The following is a 23,032-nucleotide window of genomic DNA, read 5'->3' as shown; positions in this document are numbered from 1 at the left end:
TTCCTTGGGCCCAGCAAAGGACGGCAGTATGGGGGGGGGGTGTGATAAGACTCCAAGTCCTGAGGATGAGGATGTCCAGGAAGGCAGGCAGATGCTGGAATTCAGTTCACATAGAGTTGGTGCAGAATCTAAGCAGGATAAGCACATTAGCCACAGCACCAGCCCAAGGCCTCCCAAAGGCTGCTCGCTCTTTCCCTTACTCTGACACGAAGTGCCTCAAAGCAGCCTTTAAATTATGGTGGAAGAAATAAAATAATGATGAACTACTGTCCATTTTAAAGAAGTATTTTCCGTCCATGAGTTAATTAGAATACAATGCAATACAACAGAATCAGTTAATGCTTGTTAGTTGCACCAATAAATACTAATTATCAACACAAAGTAAAAATAAGGATTTATTGCCTAAAATGCTGAACCAACGTTTTCAGGGTCATTTCTCTATATACAAAAATGAGAAGACATACTAGACAACTTTATTATAGATCGGTTGATAGTTTCGGAGGTTTAAAGGTTATAAAAAAGTTAAGAAAAAAGACAATCAGAAGATGAACAGCTATATACTGTGAAATCTGGCAACAGGAGGAAAATGTTGAATATTTAAAGTAGTATATACATACACAGAGAAATGTTCAAACCTATGAGAGTCTTAAACAAACTGTACTAGCAGGAGCGTGGTTTATTTCCAGCAACTGAAACATAAGCAAAACTAAGAATGAAAAGTAAGAACTTAGTGGAGGAGAAGACATTGCCCTCCAACACTATGGGCTGCACTCTCCCAAGATGTGTGTGTTCAATAAAACACTGAAAACCGGCTTGCAGTAAATTGTTTCAAAAGATGATCCTTCTTTTAGTTTTCTTTGGAGCAGGACTGACTGAATTCTGTTCCAGGTTTTAGATATTATTTTAAAAAACTGTCTTCATACAATAATAATTCCTAAAGATTAAAAGCAAGAGAAACACAACTTTATTCAGAGACAGAAATCGTGCTCAGTTTTCTGAGTGAGTATGAAGAGCCGCTTTGTCTCTGTCAGATGAACTCTCCTTCCTCCACAGTTTACATCACAGAAACTGTACGGAACAGTGCAAGCTGTCCTCATAAGGGAAATGAAAAGAAAACAGACAAGAACCCCTATCAACCCAGTTCCTGTGTGAAGGGATGTTTACCACCAGTGTCGACAGCCTCCTCTCTCAAATCTTCTTCTTGGACAATGAGAAACGGTAGAGTGAGGCTGGAGTGGATCCGACAGGAGCGGCAGGTACGCGTGTGCATAGCACCAGTATGTTCAAGTAGTTAAGTTCAGCCTCCACCAGCTGAACTCAAGATTCACATTTTATGCTCTCTCCACAACTTGCCAGAGGGCAGAGCTGTGAGTGCTTCAGCCTGGCTGCTCAGTGGTGGCAGGAACTGAAGGCAGCTTTTCTGCGGCTGAACTGGTGGTTCTCAGGGCTCTAAGGTATTTCCAGGTCAAGCATCATGTCTGTTGGCTTTAAACCCAAGTTTGAGACCACTCCTTTCCTCTTCCTTTTAAAATGGCTAGCCTTCCTTTATAAATGACAGCCTTTGCAAATGTACATAGAAATACTGAAAAGACACGGACAATTTTAAAAGGCAAAGGATGCTTTTTTCTTATGAGAAATTATTTTAAAAAGTGATCTTAGAAATAATATAACTAAAAAAATACATTTTAAAAGTCAATTTAATACTCATGGTGTTTGAACATTGAATTTATTGTCTGATTATGTATAGTTCTACATTTTAGATTCCATGACCTTCAGATTCTGAAGCTTGTTGAAAAAGCTAAGTTCCTCAATATGGGAAATTCTCTCTGGCTGTACTTTTAGACGGTTACTATATTTTTGCTTTCAAAAAATACTTTGAATCTCTCTCTATACATATTATTAACAGAATACCCCATTAAACCATATTTCAGATACATATTTTATAGTACAATTTGCTTTATACCCAATATTTTGGGTGAAATTTAGAAGAATTAGTTGTCAACTGAATATCTCCTATGTAAGTTTTCACATAGAATATTAACATTTAAGTTGCTATTTGGATTGTGAGCTATTTTCCCTGGGTACTGTCTGCATCTACTCGCAGTGGAGGAGACTGGACCATGGCAGAGGCACCCTGGCTGGCACTCCCTGCACTGGCTCATGCCCTGCCTTTCCATCACTCACTCTCAGTGGTCAGACTTAGAGGTGCTAGCATGCAACCCAAGGACACCAGCACTGATGAGTTAAAATTCATTCTCTCAAGTAATAAAAAAAATATATAGGTAGATAAACATATAGAGATTTGCAGCTGCGCTAATTATTTCAAAGAGCAGAGACAAAGAAAATAAACGCTTGTTTCATAAGTTTAAATTCATTTTAAGTTTGCTATATTAAATTTAAAAATTAAAAAAATATCAACTTACTATAAACAATTTAAAATATGTATAATACAACTTCATGGTCAAAGCATTTGAACAGTCCATGAAAACAGGAGATACTTGGGCTTACATTTCTGCTTAGGTTCCATACATGATTTTCTACCCATCTCTTTCAAGAGAAACCATAAAACAGTTGTCTAATCTTGTGGCAACCAAGTCTTTAAAGAGACTCTCTCATCACAAAGTACTTAATTACTTTACAGGGGAGCAAGAGAAGAAAGAAATGGGAAGTGGCTCTCTCCCTATAGGTCACTGTTCTCTTACGAAAGCATTCTGTACACCGCGACCTAAAATTTCCAACCCATTTACAAATGCATTTTCAAAAACTGAAGTTTAGAGTCTAAAAGTGTTACTTTGTACACTGACTATACAATATATATCGAATGTATACATATACACACACATCTTAAAGGTAGGGTTCTCCAAAGGTTTTTCGGCATTCCATCACCCCAGTACTTGGTGGCCTGTCACAGTTATGTGTATTCTTGACCTGACTGGGTGTGAGACGATCATATGCCATCTTGTACTCTTTGTCAAATGCATCTGCAAAATGTCATTAAGAAATAAAAGAAGAAATTAATGGCTGATATTGACCACAGTCAAGTAGCTATAATTAAAAAAAAATTATGGGGACAAAGAATATGTTTCAAGGGTACTTCTGCCATCCACAGGTTCACAAATGTGGAGTCTGAAGAAGGGAGCCTTAGAGTACAACGCATTTCAGAGGTAGGTAGCACAGATCAAACATCAGTGCTAAAACCACCAAACACCATGCACACCTTCTTGTAATCTGCCTTTCATGCTCAATTAAACAGTAAGAATAAGCAATGGAGCAAAGCCCCTTGTCATAGTCCAGCAGTCAAGGTACAGCAGAGCTGAGGCAGGAAGACCATCAGCTAAGGCCTGCCTGGGCTACAGAATAAGATCAGGAAAGCCCTGACTCAAAACAAAGCTTACAGCTCCGTGGTGGTGCACTTGTCTTGCATTGCGTGTCTGAAGCTCTAGGTTCAATTATTAGCACTGAGAGAAGTAAAAAAAAAAAAAAGTCATAGTAATTTTCCCTAACATAACAAGATTAAGAAAAAAAATGAACCCATAATTTCTTTACCTTTATGATTTAATTTTTTTTACAGTTAAATTTTAGTGCTGGGTGATAGCACCACCCAGCACTTGGGAGGCAGAAGCTGGTGGATCACTGTGAGCTAGAGGCCAGCTTGGTCTAGACAGTGAGTTCCAGGACAGTCAAGACTACATAGAGAAACCCTGTCTTTTAAAAAAAAGAAAGAAAGAAAGAAAGAAAGAAAGAAAGAAAGAAAGAAAGAAAGAAAGAAAGAAAAAGAAAAGAAAGGAAAAGAGCAAGGTCTGAATATGCTCTGGGATTCTCCTGGGGTGGTGAAAACAAGCCAAGTGCTTTCTCTTGGTACCCTTCCTGTCTCACCAGTTCAAAGGCCTAGCTCAAAGAATGCATTCTTCATCTTCTCAGGTTCTAGCCACTTCCTCAGTGGCTCCAGGGATTGAAACTCACTTAATCGTCTGCTTTTCCTAACCAGTTTTATCGGGCATTTTCCCTGTAGCTGTCCATGCCTATTTCTAGATTCTATTTGGTCCCACTGACTTTCCCGCCTCCATCTGCACTGGCCATATTATAGTGACATGGGCTTCTGCAAGGGATAGCCAACTAATGAGTATTTCTTTATATATTTCGTGACTATTCTTTTCTGGTCAGATAAGCTATGTAAATTTGAGATACTCAGACTCAGCTTAGGCTGGCCCTGATTAAACTTATGATCCTCTTGTCTCAGCCTCCCAAGTGCTAGCACTATAAGCATGCACCACCATGCTTGGCTCATCAATTTTTACTAAGGAATAATATTCTATCAGACAAATATGACACATTTTGTGTCTCCACTTCTCAGGCAAGGGACGTTTGGACCTTCCCCATTTTGGTTACTGTGAATGTTACAAACATTTCATGTAGAAGCTTTGAGTGTATGCTTTCAGTTATTCTGAGCATAAGTGTAGAAGCAGGACTGTTGGGCAATACAGGAACTGTGTTAACTTTTGATGACACAGAGAACTACTTCTGGTGGCTACATCAGCTCATATTCCCACCAGCAACATATGTTCTCCACCTTCTTCACATCCTTTCCAATACTTGACTTGTTCTTTTCTTCCTTCCTTCCTTCTGTTTTTGGTTTTGTTTTTCAAGAAAGGGTTTCTCTGTGTAGCTTTGGAGCCTGTTCTAGAACTCTCTCTGTAGACAGGCTGGCCTCGAACTCACAGAGATCTGCCTACCTCTGCCTCCTGAGTTAATCTAATCCCTCCTGGGATTAAAGGCGTGCGCCACCACCGCCCGGCAAAAGACATAAAATTTGGAGGGAGATATCTTGGAGGGACAGAAAGGGAGAGAGGAATTGGGAGATGGATATAACAAAGATATATTGTATATACAAATGAAATTTTAAATAAAAGCTCTTTATATTGAATACTATGCTTTCTATCAGATATATGATTTTGCAGATATATGAGTTTTTGTGTTTTTTTTTCATTTTTTGATGATGTCTGCTCATGAACACAGGCTTTTAATTTTGTCCAGAGTATGGTGTATGTATGTGCGTGTGTGTGTGTGTGTGTGTGTGTGTACTTTGTAAAGGCCAGAGGACACCTGTGGAATCGGTTCCTCTGTCCACCTTTATGTGGGTTCTAAAATTGAATTTAGGCAGACAGATTTGTGCAGAAAGCATTTTCACCTGCTGAACCATCTCATAGGCCCCTTCCTTGGTTTTTTTTTTTTTTTTTTTTTTTTTTTTTTTTTTTTTTTTTTTTTTTTTGGTTTTTCAAGACAGGGTTTCCCTGTAGTTTTTGGTGCCTGTCCTAGAACTAACTCTTGTATACCAGGCTGGCCTCGAACTCACAGAGATCTGTGTCTCTGACTCCCGAGTGCTGGGATTAAAGGCGTGCGCCACCACCGCCCGGCCCTTCCTTGTGTTTTTGTGGTACTTTTAAGAAACTGCTCTCTACTCCAAGGTCATGAGGATTTATGCCTATGTTTTTTTTCAAAGATTAATATATTTGTATCACTGAGTCATCTTGGTAGGTTGACTCTTGTTATAAAATGGTTTTGGTCTCTAATTAATTGTGTGTTTAATTGATATTTACATAGTCACCGAAGTTCTCTTTTGAGGATGTGTCCTGGTGCATTGTTTGTTTGCTTTGTTTTTTTTTTGTCAACTTGACACAAGCTAAAGTTATGGGGAAAAGAAATCTCAGTTGAGAAAATGTCTCCATTAGATTGCCAGTAGTCTGATAAGCATTTTCCTAATTAGGGAGGCTTGTGCGGGTCCAGCCCACTGTGGGCAGGTGGTTCTGGGTTGTATAAGAAAACAAGCAGAGCAAGCCATAAGTGAGACAGTAGGCAGAGCTTTGGAATGGCTTCTGCTTCACTTTCTGCCTCTAGGTTCCTGCCTTGAGTTGTGCCTTGATTTCCCTGGATTATGACTTGGGAATTATAAACTGAAATAAACCCTTTCTCTTCCATGTTGCTTTTGGTCATGGTGTTTATTACAGCTATAGAAATCCTGACTAAAGGCCTGGAGAGATGGCTCAGTGGTTAAGAGAACTTGTTTGTCTTGCAGAGGGCCTGGGTTCGATTCCCAACACCCACATGGAGGCTCACAACCATGTATAGGCCCAGTTTCGGGGATCCTACAGGCATGGATGTGGTTAATGCATATGCACACAGGCAAAACATTCATAGAGTAAAATAAACAGATCTAATAAATAAAACTGAATTGTATATATAGAAAAAGAAACAACATACTAAACTGAATGGGCCAGATATAACATGATACTAGGTATGTGTACTGTCAAAACAGCAAATCCAGAAAGAGACAATGGGTGACCCGTGGCTAGAGGAAGAAGGAGGGCAGAATGGAAAATGCTGAGAAGCACAGTGTATGTTCCGAGGTTAAGGAAATGTCTAGAATTAGATAGTGATGAAGTTGTGAAATCTTATGAAAACCACTGAACTGGATATTTGCTGGGCAGTGGTGGCGCACGCCTTTAATCCCAGCACTCAGGAGGCAGAGGCAGGTGGATCTCTGTGAGTTCGAGGCCAGCCTGGTCTACAAGAGCTAGTTCCAGGACAGGCTCCAAAGCTACAGAGAAACTCTGTCTCGAAACTGCTCCCCCCGGCCAAAATAAAAGAAAAAAGAAAATCCTGACTGAGACAGGACTACTCGTATGGACTGTCTTTTCAATCCTTTTACTTTCTATTATCTGTGTTTGAATCTATAATGTGTCTTTTGAATATGGTATACTGTTGGCTTATATTTTTAAAAATCCATTCTTCTAATCTGCCTTTTACTCACAGAATTTAATCAACATATTTAATGCAATCTCCGACCAAGAAGAATTTGTATCTATTAATTTTTTAAAAATATTTATTTACTTATTATGTATACAATATTCTGTCTGTGTGTATGCCTGAAGGCCAGAAGAGGGCGCCAGACCTCTTTACAGATGGTTGTGAGCCACCATGTGGTTGCTGGGAATTGAACTCAGTACCTTTCGAAGAGCAGGCAATGCTCTTAACCACTGAGCCATCTCTCCAGCCCCTGTATCTATAATTTTGATACTTTTCCTTACATGTTTTCCCCTCAAGGTTAACCAGGTATTTTATATTATACCATTCCAATGTCTTTACTGTTTCTTTTACTAGTTTTGATTTCTGCCAACCTCTTTACAATCATTTTTTCCAATTAAATATGAAAACCATTTATCAAATTTCTTATTTTTAAGTATCCAGTATTTCAAATAATTAAAATAAAAAGCAAATAAATATTCACGGCATTCTGCTCAAAGTCTCCTGCTTGTAATTTGAAACCTCTTTTTAGTGGGAAGGGTAGGTCAATACATAAAATATTTGTTTACAACCAAAATAATAGATTCAACCCAGTTCTGTTTCCTCTAGCCTTCTCCATAACCTATTTTTTGATTTGCAATGTTTATATTTGTATTGAAACTCATCCAGCTATTACACTTACTTTTTAAATAAAGATTCTAGAAATTGACCTCTATATGACTTTAATTCATATCTAAATAGTTTTAAGTTTATATTCACTCATATGTGTGCGTGTGTGTGTGTATGTATGCACATGTGTTATGGTGTGTCTACAAAGGTTACAGAACAACTTGCAGGACTTGGCTCTCTCCTTCTATCATGTGTTTTCCAGAGCTCAAACTCAGGTAGGTCATCAGGCAAATTTAATGTCCTTAGTGATATGACACAATACTGAAAGCCCGAACCGAGATTAAGTTGCTTAGCCTCTTGGATCCTTAATTATCTTAGGTAATATACAACTGTACACAACCAGTAATAGGACCACTCTCATAGGAACTTGCAGAGAATTAGATAGTGCATGGAGAGACTCATTATAGTGTGAAGCCTAAGAGATATTAGCTGATTATTTACCATCATTATACAATCCATGACTAAAGTATCTTTTACATTCGCTAAAAACCAACCAACCAAATAAACAAAAACAAAGGTGAGGCTGGAGAGATTTCTCAGCAGTTGAGAGTGTCAGCTGCTCTTGTACAGGATCTGAGTTGTCAGCACCCATGTTGAGTGGCTCACAACGGCTTGTAACTCCAGGTTTAGGGGATCCAAAATCCTTTTATGGACCCCACAGGCACTTGCACTCAAATGCACAGACCCACATACAGACAAACACAAATATCATTTAAAAGTAATATATCTTTAAAGGATGTTAAAAATAAAACCATTTTCTAATAAGTCAATGAAATGATATAATAATTAAGAACCACTAATGAACACCATTTAAAAACTACAGTACACTATGTAACTATGTTATTTATGATGCTCAGTTACCTATATCAATGTTTTCTCTTCCCAGTGCCACAAGTGAGAGAAACAGTATTTCTCTATATAAACTCCTGTGGGCCAAAAGACATGGAAAATGTTAGCATCCTTAGAGTTTCTATCTTTTCTTTAATGCTACACAAGTATAAGGATGATGGAACAAACAGGATGCATGTGGTTAGAGAAATGCCCCTTTCATCTGAGGCAAAGACTCACCGCTGTCTTTTAAAATGTGGACACTTATTCAGAGTCTCTAAAATCTGACTCATGGGTCCATAGACATCATTCATTTTAATGCTTTTCACCATACTTTTCAACAGTTCCGGGTTAAATGAGTTATCACTTTTTTGTAATAAATGAACCATTGGATACTTTTGAGCTATAAGAGAACAAAAGAGCAGATGAAGGAAATGTTCTTTGTAGAAGGTAGAAATAATTTAAACAGCAACTAACAAGTGTTAAAGACATTAGAAAGCATTCAAAACAAATTAAGGCAATAGGTAAAGGAATAGAAGTTTAAAAATATGTGAAATAGGAAAGTAAGAAAAATAACGATAAAAATAGGCCTGCAGAGTTTTGTGGCCTCAAACAGCTACAACTAAAAGTAGCTTCCTTAATACAGCCCCTGAAGGAAAGTCTACATCAGTAGTCAGGGACGGAAACAAAAAAATAAGTAAAAGCAGAAATTGGGACAAGCAAATTTCTTCAAGCTCGACTGTACAAACACAAGCAAGCCCTTCACCACACAGAGAGCAGCCTCCCAAACAACAGCACCAGGAGCTCAGCCCCACAGAAGGCAGCACCAATGAATCAGTTGACACTCACTCTCAAACAAAAGAGTGCGGTTCTGACCTGCAAGACACAAAGCACAGTGATGCAGAAGTCAATACACGCAGAGGCTTCTTAAAGGAAGAGGAGATTACTCTCCTGAAGTTAGCATTCTATGACATCACTTACTGTGGGCATTCCAGAGAATGTACAGGGGTTGCCCTGGATCCTGATGTAATTTCATATTGTCCCATAACATCTGTATTAAAACATATTTACTATCTTCAGACATACAGTGGCGGGGAATCTGTGTTGTAAAATAAAAATTTATTATTGATCCTTACATAATTTTGTAAATATATTATAAAGCCTGTCTTAGGGCTTTCATTGCTGTGAGAAAACATTACGACTAACAGCAACTTAGGGAGGAAAGGGTGTTTCAACTTATAACTCTTGGGTCACACCCCATCACTAACGGAACTCATGGCAAGAGTCTGAAGGCAGGAACTAAAGCAGAAACCATGGAGGAACTCTGCTTACTCATCTGTTCCCATGGCTCGCTTGGCCTGTTTATATATATATATATATATATATATATATATATATATATATATATATATTTGTTTTTTTTTTTTTTTGAGACAGGGTTTCTCTGTAGCTTTGGAGTCTGTCCTGGAACTAGATAGCTCTTGTAGACTAGGCTGGTCTCAAACTCACAAAGATCTGCCTGCCTCTGCCTCCTGAGCGCTGGGATTAAAGGCGTGCACCACCACCACCTGGCCTCTTGGCCGGTATTTTTTTTTTTTTTTTTTTATAGCACTCAGGACCATCTGCCCAGGAATGGCACCACCCACAGTGGGTTGGACCCTCCTCACATCTACAACTAATTAAGAAAACGCATCATGGGGCCCAAAGGCCAATCTGATGAGGGCATTTTGTCAATGGAGGTTCCCTCTTCCCAAATGACTCTAGCTTGTATCAAATTGACATAAAACTAAATAGCACAGAGCCTCATAGAAAATTTAAAGATACACACATAAGGGAGAAAAAAAGAACAGAAAATTATTTATTTGATACCCACTGAAGAAAGACTTGCTGAGGTGAGAGGCTTATGATCTTTAAGCAGCACAAGTCCACAGAAATATAAATCTAGCAGCCGGGCGGTGGTGGCGCATGCCTTTAATCCCAGCACTCGGGAGGCAGAGGCAGGCGGATCTCTGTGAGTTTGAGGCCAGCCTGGTCTACAAGAGCTAGTTCCAGGACAGGCACCAAAGCTACAGAGAAACCCTGTCTCGAAAAACCAAAAATAAATAAATAAATAAATAAATCTAGCAGGCCTGTTCCCTCCACTGACTATTTCTCAGTTCAAGACCTTTGCCCAGCCAAGACAATCATAGATAAATTAAAATCCCTGTCACTCATCTATGATGTACTAGAAAAAACCCCTAAAGTATAAGTAAGCAAGGTCACAGACACGAAGTACAAGAGAGCTTATAGACTGCACTTCAGCTGTCCATCACAAGAAAAGGTAAAAACAGCCTTACAAAGCAACATATCAGGGCTGGGCAGATGGCTCAGTGGGTTAAGTGCCTGGTGCACAAGCATGAGGACCTGAGTCCAAACACTAGAACACATGTAAAAGCTGGACACAGTAATGAATGTCTATAATTCCAGTGCCTCCAAGAGGGAATGGGAATTGGAAACTGGAGAATTCCTAAAGATCTTGGGGACTGACAAGCCTGAAGTACACAGCAGAAGAGCAACAAAAAGACACTGCTTCAAAACAAGGTGGGAGGTAAATGCTAACTTCTGAGGTTGTCCTTGGACCACAGTATACATCTGTGCTCAAATACACAGAGAAAACAAAACAGAACAACCACACAGAAATGCAAATATAAAATGGTAGAAGATGCATCTCAGTGAAGTCCTTGGTTAGCATGAATGAAAGTCTGGTTTTGATCCTCAGGGATTCAGAGAGAGGGAATGAAGAGGATTGATGTGGGAGTGATTTCTTTCTAATCTGTTGCTTTCATTGGTTAATTAATAAAGAAACTGCCTAGGCCCATTTGATAGGCCAACCCTTAGGTGGGTGGGGTAAACAGAACAGAATGCTGGGAGAAAGAAGCAGATTCAGTAAGTCGCCATGATTCTCTCAGTCCGGACAGACGCTGGTTAAGATCTTTCCTGGTAAGCTAGCTCGTGGTGCTACACAGAATATTAGAAATGGGTTAGATCAAAATGTAAGAGCTAGCCAATAAGAGGCTGGAACTAATGGGCCAGGCAGTGTTTAAAAGAATATAGTTTCCGTGTAATTATTTCGGGTAAAGCTAGCCGGGTGGCAGGACACAGCCCCGCCACAGCCCCGCCACAGCCCCGCCCAACAGAGGATGGCAGTGTATATTTGCAATATGAATCAGACGCCCTCCTGAAAAGTGACGGTCTTTCTTATTTTTGAAAGAGGTATGGGGGGGGGCTAGCTAAAAAACCTTTACACTATAGGAGTAACTTCCACATTATTCTTCAAGTGATAACAAAACTCTGCCATGTTTTATTTTGAAAAGGCTAAAACCACAACTGTATCACTGCTAGTCTGCAAATTCAACTGAAGACAGTTCTGTTATGTGACGATTCAGATGGTGGTGTAAATATCAAACATAAAAATAAACCGTATTTTGTATCATTAGGAATATGCATGCAATATGATGATCATTGCCTTTAAACTTAACTCTCGTACCTTTGAATACTTGTTACAATGCTCAGAAGAAAGAATCAATCCAGGCAAGTTACTAGGCAAGTCGAGACGTCTAAAATACCACACCAAGTTCCAAAATACAATTGGATGATGGTCCACAAAGTCTGCCACTGTTATTGCATGGTCACCTTCATTTTCCAATAAGCTCTCAAGTTCCTTCCATACCACTAAGGGACTAAGGTATGGGACAGTGACAGGGTCTGGACTTGGAAGGTGCCATTCTAACCCTAAGGAATCCTGTTGAATAAAATCATATATGACAAAGGTAAGAATGAGTATACATTATTATTTTAAATTTAAAACATACTTAAGATGTCTGTGATTTCCATGTGTAGAAAGAAAACAGAACTGTATCTTGGAGGGACTATCTATGGCAATAACACAACTGAAGCTAATAATGATCTCTGGGACTAAGGGAACGAGACTGTGTAAATGATCAATTCACAAAAGAGAAAAACACTCAAACACATACTGTAGCTCCTTGTAAAGTTGCTGGCAGGCTGCCTGTAGGGATGAGCTTCTGTCCTCCAGGATCGTCCTTATCCAAGGGGCCACAAGTACTAATGCTTCTGGCCATTGGAAATAGTGGGCATTTCGACACAACCGTTTTTGATCTGTGAGCAGGGATCTGAATACTTCGAGCACAGGGATTTTCCTGCAGTTTAGATTTGCTTGGATATTTAAAAAAGAAAATCTTGTCAGTGCCTAGATTTTCTTATCTTACCTCATCTTATTTCATATCATCTTATCTAGAAAAATCATGCTGTTCTTTTTAGAATCAGAGCTGGACTAGACAGCATAAAAGGAAATGTGCTCTTCAGCCACCAACTAGGAAATAAGATATATTTTAAACATGGTGGCAATTGAGCCAAATTTCCTTTATATCAAACAAACTTTTAATATTTAAGATTCATTTCATTTATTCAAAATGTTTGGTGAGATTTTACATAGCATCATGACTAATCTTTGAATATACACAGTAGAGAAAATGGATACATACTCTTTCAGAAGTCACAGAGAGAGACAGTGGAACACAAGGGATATACAATGAGAGAAGGTGAACGCAGACTTTGTGTTTTACAGTCTAAGTATTTATGATCAAATGGGTTGTGTTTAGCTTTGCCAGTAGTACATACGCATTTTCTTTCTCTGCACATGTAGATGACAACATGGCTTCATTTATTTGGCTACGTATGGTCAATCTGGCACTTTGCAAAAAAGAGCCAAGTTTCTGTATTTAAATATAGATTACTTATATTGGATTGCTATATATGGTTTTAATTTTATAGCTCTATATCATCTCCAAGTTTTCTTACACTACTAAATATTCATAAACAGAAAATTAAATATTCTAAAATAGAAGTAAGTATTAATTCCTGAAAAGATGGAGAAAAATTTCGTCACTATAAACTTCAAGTGTACTATAGATGTTTTTCATCTTTAAATACTGGTAAAACAGCTGAGTATGGCAGCACACATCTATAATTCCAGAACTTAGGAGGTAGAGGCAGGAGGATAAGGAGCTCAAGGTCATTCTTAGTTGCATAGCAAGTTAAAGGTCAATCAGTTACACAAGGCCTTGTCTCAAAACAAAACAAAACAAAACAAAACAAAAAAGCAAAATACAGGTAAACAATACTTTAACTTTGGAGGTTCACACACAAAAAATTCAGACTTAATAGTTATGACACTAGAGCACTTTAATTAGGAATAAGGATTTAAGATAACAAGGGGCTGGAGACAGAGCATTAAGAGCATTTACTGCTTTTGTAGAACACTTGGGTTCAGTTTCCAGCATTTACATGGTGGTTCACAAACATCCCTAATTCCAGTTTCAGAGGCCACAAAGTCCTCTTCTGGACTCCATAGGTACTGTATACACAAATCTGCACTTAGACACATGCAGGCAAAACTCCCATACATATGAACTACAAATAAATAAAATCTTTTTAAAAGCTTAAGATAATGAATTTACTTTTCATAGAAATCTGTCTCTCTATATGCCCATCCTTCCATCTATCCAAGGCAGGGTCTTGTTATAAAGACCAGATCATGCCTAAACATCATCCTTTCTCTACCAGCTGAGTGATGAGATTTCAGAATGTACATTTTTCACAGAAACTTTTATCTTAAAATGGTCAACTTTTTTCCTGTCCCATGTCTACAGCATGTATAACACATGTAGTTATGTTCTCCACAGTCAAACTTACTTATTTAGATCAAAATTGCCTTGAACAGAGAGAGCAGATGTGTTGAGACCAGAGGCTGATGCTGAAATGCAAGGCTGCCTTGTCTGATTTGAGAAGGAGGATGCAAAGGGCATGGTTTCTGTAGATGAGCTGGACTTCAAGAAATATCTAGAATGTGAATCAAAGACATTTTGAAAAATGTGGAAACAATATCCTTAAACATAAAGTGAGAAAGGGCATGCTGTTACCTTCCAGGTCGCCTTAAATCTCTGATTTCAACATTCAGAAAGGGTAAGAAAAGATTGCCACAAAATGGGCATGTAGTATTGAGATTGGAGTCATCTGCTGTCCAGCCAGCCATGATTTCCTCATCATGGACAAGACAATCACAAGTTCTACACCGAGAACAACTTGAGATGAGAACCTAGGGAAACAAGCATTTTACTAAGCCAATAACTGGTCTGTGTATATACAAATTAAAAACCACTTTAGTTAAGAAGCCCATTGGAAAATTAAAGCACACAAAGGTTCTGACATTAATCAAAAGATTTCAGCACGTACAGCCACATACTGTACATTACAACGGAGCCAGTGTGGTGCTGTAATGCTGCTTCAGCTCATGAAACATAAATCCCTGCAGCCACAGAGATGTAAGCTCCACATCAGTTCTTAGCATTATTTTCCACTGAACCCAAATTTCTTCACGTAAAATTAGTGTGAAACAGCAAAGACATTTAACAAAATATTTGGGAGCAATATTTTTCAGAAAAACTGGAGGAAGTTTTTAAAGTATGAAGAATAACTTTTCACTATAAGAAAATGAGAACTCCTTTTTCTCATCTGTGAGACTGACAAAGAATGAAAACCATGATGGAAGTTGACAACAAAGCCAAACTGTTTCCTCACCTCAAGTTTGTTTGCCCAAAAAAGTTGGTTGTGTTTATGGTGCAAAATAAATAAATAAGCTATAAATATAAATGTTGAAATAAAAATGTTTTTATATGTTGACAAATTTCCAATAAGTATGGAACTGTCCTAATAAACCAGCATGACATCAATGACTTGAAATAGTGGGTATCAAAAACTTTAGATGCAACCAGACAGTGGTGGCACATGTACTTGGGAGGCAGAGACAAGCAGATCTCTGTGAGTACGAGGCCGGCCTGGTATACACAGTGAGTTCCAGGATAGTCAGGGCTACATAGAGAAACCCTGTCTCAAAAAAACCAACCAAACAAACTTTGGATATAATACACTTTCTGAAATTTCAGATGACATCTCAAATTTTATCACTCTACTAATGACCATCAACATTAAAGAAATGTGGATTTTATACAAAGGTGCTCTCGTGAGGAAAACAGTACCTCCATTGCATAGTTCTGGAAGATATTTGTATTACTGGTGTTGAGAGAAGATGCAGTTTCTGACTTTCCAGGTAAGGCAAACTTTGATAGGGATCCTGATTGAAAAAATAAAGAGCAAAACCATGAAAACTGAGAAGGAGCAATGTAAGAATCACTTCTTCCATAAATTCTGACAAAACACTAACTTGTTCTACTAAGCATGTCAAAAGTAATTTAGAGAAACCAAATCCATAATGAAAAAATCTCTTCCTCCCTCCTTCCCTTTTCTTTCTTTTTTGTTTTTCAAGACAGGTTTTGTTGTTGTTGTTGTTGTTTAACAGCCCTGGCTGTCCTAGAACTGGCTATGCAGGTCAGTCTGGCATTAAGTTCACAAAGATTCACATGCCACTGCCTTTTTTTTAAATTGGTATTTATTGAGCTCTACATTTTTCTCTGCTCCCCTCCCTGTCTCTCCCCTTCCCCTTCAATCCTCCCCAAAGTACCCATGCTCCCAGTTTACTCAGGAGATCTTGTCCTTTTCTTCTTTCTACTTCCCATGTATCTATGTAAGTCTTTCTTAGTGTCCGCACTGTTGTCTGAGTTCTCTGGGATTATGGTTTGTGGGCTGGCTTTCTTTGCTTTATGTTTAAAAACCACCTATGAGTGAGTACATGTGATAATTGTCTTTCTATGTCTCGGTTACCTCACTCAAGCCACTACCTCTTGAGTGGTGGGATTAAAGGTGTGCACCACCACTGCCCGCTGAAAAAGTCTTTTTCATTGAAAAACAAATGGTGTAAACCACTAGCTCAGGGATAGTTAAAATAGGTAATGTGTTCAAGACAGATCCTCAACCTCATCTCAACAACAGAAATACACAGAAAGAAGTTGGTCAACATGCTTAGTCAATCTCTCTCTCTCTCTCTCTCTCTCTCTCTCTCTCTCTCTCTCTTTCTCTCTCTCTCTGTACATCTGTGTACAGGCACACAAGTGATCACATGCAATACACATGTGGAGGTCAGAGGACAACTTGTGGAGTCAGTATTCTCCTTTTACCATATCGGTTTTGGGGATGCAACTCAGATTATCTGGCTTGGCAACAAGCACCTTTAGCTGCTGCGCCATCTCACCAGCTCCAACATATTTTGTCATATTGACAAGACCATGGGAAAACATACAGTTACTGAAAATGCAAAATAACACACATCTGTGAAAGGAACTTGGAACTACTACTTCAAGGACAAACTGGGAATTATCTCATAGAGATACATTGGTGAAAAAATGCCACATATATGTCGTGGCATTATTCAAACATGAAACTTAATGCTCAGCAGTAGGCAGTGGTTAAAATGAACTGATTTTGCCACATGGTGAACTAAGCGACTGTGAAATGGATCAGGAGCATTCACTAGTGATGATTCGGGACACCATGATAGTCTGGTAAGAGGAAGAAACTATGGGTGGCTTAGTGAATGTTACTTTGTGAGTTTCAAAATAGTAGAGATGAGTAAGAAGACCTGTATTTACATTTTAAGTGAAAAGATAAATAAAGAGTGAGAAAAACAGCTACTTATAGAACAGAAGCAAATAATGTGAAGGGATAGGGGCAGAAGTCAGACCTCTAAAAATGACTTGTTTCCTCCCCATTTTTACTTGTTTGTTTGCCATGCAAATCTTTAAAGATAGAAAAACATTAAATCACAAAGAAAGAAAGACTGCAAACCAGCAGCATGACAAAAACTGGGCAAACCTTCTAAGGAGGCGGAGCTTCCCAGGCTTGTGCGGCTGGCATCTATTCCCTTGGCCCCTGAAGTGGCACTGCTTTCTTGGGAAGAAGTGGCTCCTTCCAACTCATGGCAGACATCTTCATCTGTCAAAGAGGTAGATTCAGAATCCTGGGCTCCCACTGAAGAAAGACTGGTACGATCAGAACTTTGATCCTAAGAACATAATTATAAGCTTAATTTCCTTCACATTTAAAGTTAATTATTTAAAAGTCACTTCTTAGATAGAAACAACTACCTACCACCTTCTACCCAGATGATCAACATCACAACTTCTGCAAGAAAAACAATCAGTTTTACAAAGGCATACTACTCTGGATAAATAGAGACCATCTTTTTCCATGTGTGTGTTTGCACTGTGTTAAGGTGTGCACTGTGCTTCAGTATGCATATGTGTGCATTTTATTTTAAGTGTTGTTCCTCAGCAGCTGTCCACTTACTTTTGAGAAAAGGTCCCTTATTGCTCTGAAGCTTGCCAAGTCGGCCAGATTAGATGGTCAATGAGCCCCAGGGATCTCTGACTCTCTATTGCTATAATGAAAAGCACAAGCCACTGCAGCTGGTCTTTTTTTTTTTTTGTTAAATCATTTATTTAAAAATATTTTAATTATATCTATGTGTATGGCTATTTTGCTTGCATATATGCCTGTGCACAATGTGCATTCAGCACTCATGGAGGTCAGAAGAGAGCACCAGAACCTCCATGTGGATGCTGTGAACTAACTGAGATCCTCTCTAAGAGCAGTGAGTGCTCTTAATCATTGAGCCATCTCTCCAGGCTAGTGATCTTTATCTTTGATTCATGAATTACTTAGAAGTTTGAATTTTTGATACCATATTTATTAATAATTTTAGTTGGATTCTATTGTGTCAGAAAGTATGTTTTCATTAACAAAATTTTATTGAGATATAATTTATAAACAATAACATTCAGAAAATAAATTTCACAAAAGTTGACTTCAAAAATTTTTGAAAATTTCCTAAGATTTTAGAACTCAGTTAAGTTCAATTACACTTTTTATTTATATTTTTTTGTGGAAGAAGGGAGTATTTGCACACCACAGCAGAAGTGTGGAGGTCAGAGAATATCTGAGGGAGTTAGATCCCCCCTTTTTACCATGGAGGTCCCAAGGATTGAACTCAGGTCCTTAGGCTTGGTAGCAGTGCTTCAACCTTCTGAGCCATACAACCACCAGCCCCAACTTTATTAAATCATGAAGTCATATATTGAAAACCCTACACCTACAATGTCACAATTTTTGTGTTGAGCTATTGTAAGTGCTTTAAGGAACTTAGGAGGGCAAAAGGCAGTCTTTTTGCAAGTGCAAGCAGCTGTTTATAATTTGTTCCTTCCTTCCTGAAGACCCAATTTTTTTTTTTTTACTAACGTTTTCCTCAGCCTGGACCCCCTTGAGCACAGTTCAAAGAGCAAGCCTGTTTTCCGTTTACTCTTTCCCTTCTCTGTGAGTGCCCTTATTTTACCTTAACATTTAAAGAGTATTTTCACTGGCTGGAGACCCTGTATTCCATGTCTTTTCTTTCAACGTGTCAAACATGTTTTCTCACTGAATTCTTCCCTTTGTGATTTTATGACAAAGCCACATGGGCATTCAGATCTTTATTCCTTTAGTAATTTTTCTTTAATATCTTTTAAGAATTAAAAAATTGACTTGTTTCCTTATAGATGGCTTTGGTTGTTAGCAACTGGCTTATGATAAGTACAGATGTATTTTAAAAAGTTATCTATTACTATTTTGGAAGTCTGTAGCACAGCTCATGTATGGAGTCAGAGAGTAACTGTGTTGTCAGTTCTTTCCTTTACCTTTATATGGGGTCTGGGAACCGACCTAAGTTACTAACCTTGTGCAAGTGCTTTCACTGGCAGTGAGAGATCTCACTGGACCCAGATGTGTTTGTTTGTTTGTTTATTTATTTATTTATTTTTGTTTTTCGAGACAGGGTTTCTCTGTAGCTTTGGTGCCTGTCCTGGAACTAGCTCTTGTAGACCAGGCTGGCCTCGAACTCCCAGAGATCAGATGTGGTTTTGAATCTCTCCTTTTGTAGTATGCTGTCTCATGTCTGTAAATTTGTATCTTTTTCCAAATTTGATAAGCAACAGTATTACTAATTCAAGTATCTTTTTCTGCAATGATCACTTTCCTCAATCCTTTTTGAAATAACAACTATATCTATCCTATTTACAGCTTTCATATTCTCCAACAAGTCTCTAAGGTTCTGTGCACCCTTTAAAAAGATTTATTTATTATGTATATAGCATTCTCTCTGCATGTATGCCTGTACACCAGAAGAGGGCACCAGATTTCATCATAGATGGTTGTGAGCCACCATTGGTTGCTGGGAATTGAACTTAGGACCCCTAGAAGAGCAGTCAGTGCTCTTAACCTCTGAGCCATCTCTCCAGCCCCAAGCTCTGTGAACCTTTAAATAAGACTAACTGATATTTTAGTTTATGTGTGCTTTGTTTGCATGTTTGTATGTATGCCATGTGTACATAGTGCTTACAGAGGTCAAAAGGGCACTGGATCCTTTGGGACTGGAGTTTTAGACAGATGCAAACTACCAGATCTTTTGCAAGAGTAGCAAGTGCTTATCTGCTAAGGCATCTCTCCAGTCCCATGATTCACACATTTTTTATAGTCTTTATTTTTTTTTTTGCTGTTATCTGCATTCTGTTTTTGAGTTTATTTCAAGATAAGTTTATTTAATGATAAGCAAGCACTTTATCACTGTTTTGTCTGGCTCTCTCTCTCTCTCTCTCTCTCTCTCTCTCTCTCTCTCTCTCTCTCTCTCTCTCTCTCTCTCTCCAGGGTTCATCTATATAACTTCAGTTGTTTTCTTATATAGTGGGCTTTGGTTGTTAGTAGTTTGCTTATGATATGTATAGAAATGGTTTCCGTGGAGGTCAGAGGACAACTTCCCTTAGCCTAAACCTATCGATAATTCTTCCTCAGACTCCTGGTCACTGGAACTAAAAGGCGTACACTATTGTGTCTGGCCTTTTGGTCCTTTATGTCATCATTTTTGAGAGAAAGTCTCCCATAGTCCAGGCTAGCACTGAATTCACTGTGTGATGTAGCTGAGAACCAGATTCCCCTGACTCTGTATCCCAAGTGCTGGGATTATAGGCACATGCCATCATGCCCATCTGTGTTATTATTATCATCATCATCATTCATCTTGGCTATTGTGAATATTGACTTTGCATAGCAAGGGGACTGTTATAATATTTTGGGGAATATGTACGCTTTTGTTTTACTAGCCAATACTAAATTATATTTAGGCTATGTTCTTTGTGTTTTGCTTTTTTTCAGGTGGAGTTTTAACTTAGTCTTTTCTGTTAGTCTGCATCTATCATGTAAATCAAGAGTTAAGCTGAGACTTGGATGGGTCTCCCTTCAAACTCTAGAGTCCACAGAGGCCTTCTTTCCTGATTTTTTTTTTTTTTGTGTGCATAAAATATGGGTTCTCCTGTGATTTTAGGTTTCAGAGCTACTATGGCACAATGTGACTGCCTTTGGGGCAAGAAGGCATGGGAAGAAAAACAGGAAACTAATCTCTTTGGAGGTTCTTCCTCCAACTCCATTAATTCTTATTTCTTTGTAGACTCTTTAGTTGTTTTTATATTTTATTTGGAGTTTTTTAATCAGTAAGGGGAGACAGGGAAGGCAGAAATGGCCTCATATTAACCACAGTGGATGCAAACTATTATCTGAAGTTCTGAAAAATATTTTTTGCTAGACTTGTGGATAAGTACATATAATGGCTAGAGGACAACCACAGGTGGTCAAGAACCTTATTTTTTTTAAAATACATGTATGGCCGAAGAGGCCAAAAATGTCAGACCCTGCCTGAAGCTGGAGTTACAGACAGTTGTGAGACACCTGATATGGGGGTTTGCTTGTTTTGTTGTTATGTTGCATTTGTTTTGAGACAGGGTCTTTGTGCTTGTTATGTGTGTGTATGCGTGTGTTTCCAACTACACAAACAAGAGTCATCTGGGCAGAGGTACCTCAATTTTGGAAATGCCTCCAACAGTCTAGCTTGGAGCTGAATCTGTGGGCATTCTTTTGATTAATGATGTTTGAGGGCCCAGCCCACTGTGGATGGTACAGTCCAGGGCAGGCAGACCTGAGTTGAACGGAGAGAGCAGACTGAGCAACTCCCGAGAAATAAGCTAGTAAGAAGTTTTCCTTCACAGTTTCTGCCTCTGTTCTTACTTTAGTTTTTGCCCAGACTTCCCTTAAAGATGAATTGTAATTGTAATATGTAAGTCAAATAAAGTTAACTCTTTCCTCTTTAAGTTGCTTTTGGCCATGGTTTTACCACTGCTAATCCTGAGGTGTGCAAGAGAAAAACCAGTTCCACAATTTTGAGAGTACGTTGTCCTTCATTCCCCTCAACAGGATGAAGTGCCAAGTGAGAAGAAAACTCCCCGGTAAAGGGGACAACATGGCTACCTATAGTGCCGACTGACATACCAGGAAAGTGCCCAGATTTATCGACAAGTAGATTCAATAACTAAAAGAGTTCTACAATATGACAGGGCACTTGGCCTGTTTTATGCAAAACAAAGGTATTATATGGCTTTGGGGATTGAGTTTAGAGGCTCATGCATGTTAGGCAAGAGTTCTGCCACTGAGCTTACTCCTCAGCTGTAGGCATATATGCCCATCAGCATTGAGGGACCTGTCCAACAAAGTCCTCCCTTCTGGCAGCTCATAGCTCTTCTCACCATGGAACTCCAAGGAACTCTTTTTCAGAGGCTTTCTGTTTACCTGTCTTATGGAACATCAGTATTTGGAAATTGTGCTTCCTCACTCCTTGCAGTATTGCCCTCTCCAACCTTGTAGGAGAACCAATCCTACATTGTCTTTAGAATCCACAATGACTTTCCCTGAAGGAAATGCCAGGCAAGACAATTCCAGTGCATACCAGCTGTTGCCTCTAGATGTAACTAGACACAAGTCTAAGCAGGCTCCTGAAGTGAGATGAAAGTGTGGTCCATAAAGAAGTAAGCTATATCACCGAAGAAATAAGTCATTCAAGTGGAAGTCTGGGGAATGCTTGGATTGAACTTTAAGTGTGTGGGATAATGGAAAGAACCTAAAGACAGGATTAGGCTGAGTTTATCAGTAGGGACCCATTGATTAGAGACTCTAGGTTTAGTATGAAAGCTTGAACAGTTAAGAAAGGTGCTGAAGTTTGAATGATTGGCTAAAGAATTTGTCAAAAGATGGCCTGTTTAGAAGGAATTGGAGATCCCTGATATCCTTTGGCTTAGTATTGGTGAAGGGATTTTAAGGCTGAATAAAATTGGAGTGCCGGAATGAACTTCCTGTTTAAAACCTAATACATGATGATGGAGAGACCCAGAAGACATGCCTTTCTCTAATACTGTTAGACACAAGATGGAGACAGAGGATCATGGGAAGAGCTTTGTTGCTGAACCTCTTGTGCCACACCTTATGGTGAGAGATGTGACTACGCCACTGGATAAACTGAACATAACAGACCTAAGTGGACCCTGAATGGCATGGGTCAAGTGGCAGCACTGGTCAGGTGACAAAACCTTCTGGGTACTTGAAGCCCTCAAGTTTTAAATTTTGTGTCCCCTTCCTCTCCTCATTTCTCCCCTCTCCTCTTAAAGATGGAAACTTTATGCTTGATGCTCACAATTAGTAAAAAAAGCCTTCTGGGAGAAATGACTATTGCTTTAGTTCCTTCCTATAATTCTCTTTCTAGAATCTTGCCTTTCTGTTCTCTAATTGTGACAGTTCTCTGATTATAAACACATACTTTCTATACTTCATCTACATTTTTGCTCTTGGGAGAAACACAAGTTACTTCATCCTA

General features: G+C 38.8%; 1 protein-coding gene across 6 annotated transcripts in view; it reads right to left on the bottom strand.

Annotated features, from left to right (window-relative positions):
• Positions 1-377: 377 nt before the first annotated feature.
• The window catches only part of Dennd4a (DENN domain containing 4A), a 108,681-nt gene continuing 86,026 nt past the window's right edge, over positions 378-23,032 (bottom strand). For 5 of the 6 annotated variants that reach the window (XM_057766252.1, XM_057766254.1, XM_057766255.1 and 2 more), the window contains 11 exons: positions 17,125-17,314; positions 15,396-15,490; positions 14,280-14,455; positions 14,053-14,199; positions 12,315-12,513; positions 11,825-12,079; positions 9,280-9,397; positions 9,148-9,174; positions 8,539-8,701; positions 8,332-8,396; positions 378-2,981 (listed from right to left, as the gene is read on the bottom strand). In XM_057766252.1, the coding sequence (XP_057622235.1) occupies positions 2,845-2,981; positions 8,332-8,396; positions 8,539-8,701; positions 9,148-9,174; positions 9,280-9,397; positions 11,825-12,079; positions 12,315-12,513; positions 14,053-14,199; positions 14,280-14,455; positions 15,396-15,490; positions 17,125-17,314 (1,572 nt within the window). In that variant the 3' untranslated portion in view covers positions 378-2,844. The remainder of the gene's footprint in view (positions 2,982-8,331; positions 8,397-8,538; positions 8,702-9,147; positions 9,175-9,279; positions 9,398-11,824; positions 12,080-12,314; positions 12,514-14,052; positions 14,200-14,279; positions 14,456-15,395; positions 15,491-17,124; positions 17,315-23,032) is intronic. The other variant, XM_057766257.1, reaches the window with a different exon arrangement.

Source organism: Chionomys nivalis, chromosome 4 (assembly GCF_950005125.1).
Source record: "Chionomys nivalis chromosome 4, mChiNiv1.1, whole genome shotgun sequence".
Taxonomy (NCBI): Eukaryota; Metazoa; Chordata; class Mammalia; order Rodentia; family Cricetidae; genus Chionomys; species Chionomys nivalis.
Note: the sequence above shows the minus strand (reverse complement) of the source record. Positions and strands in the feature narration are given on the sequence as shown.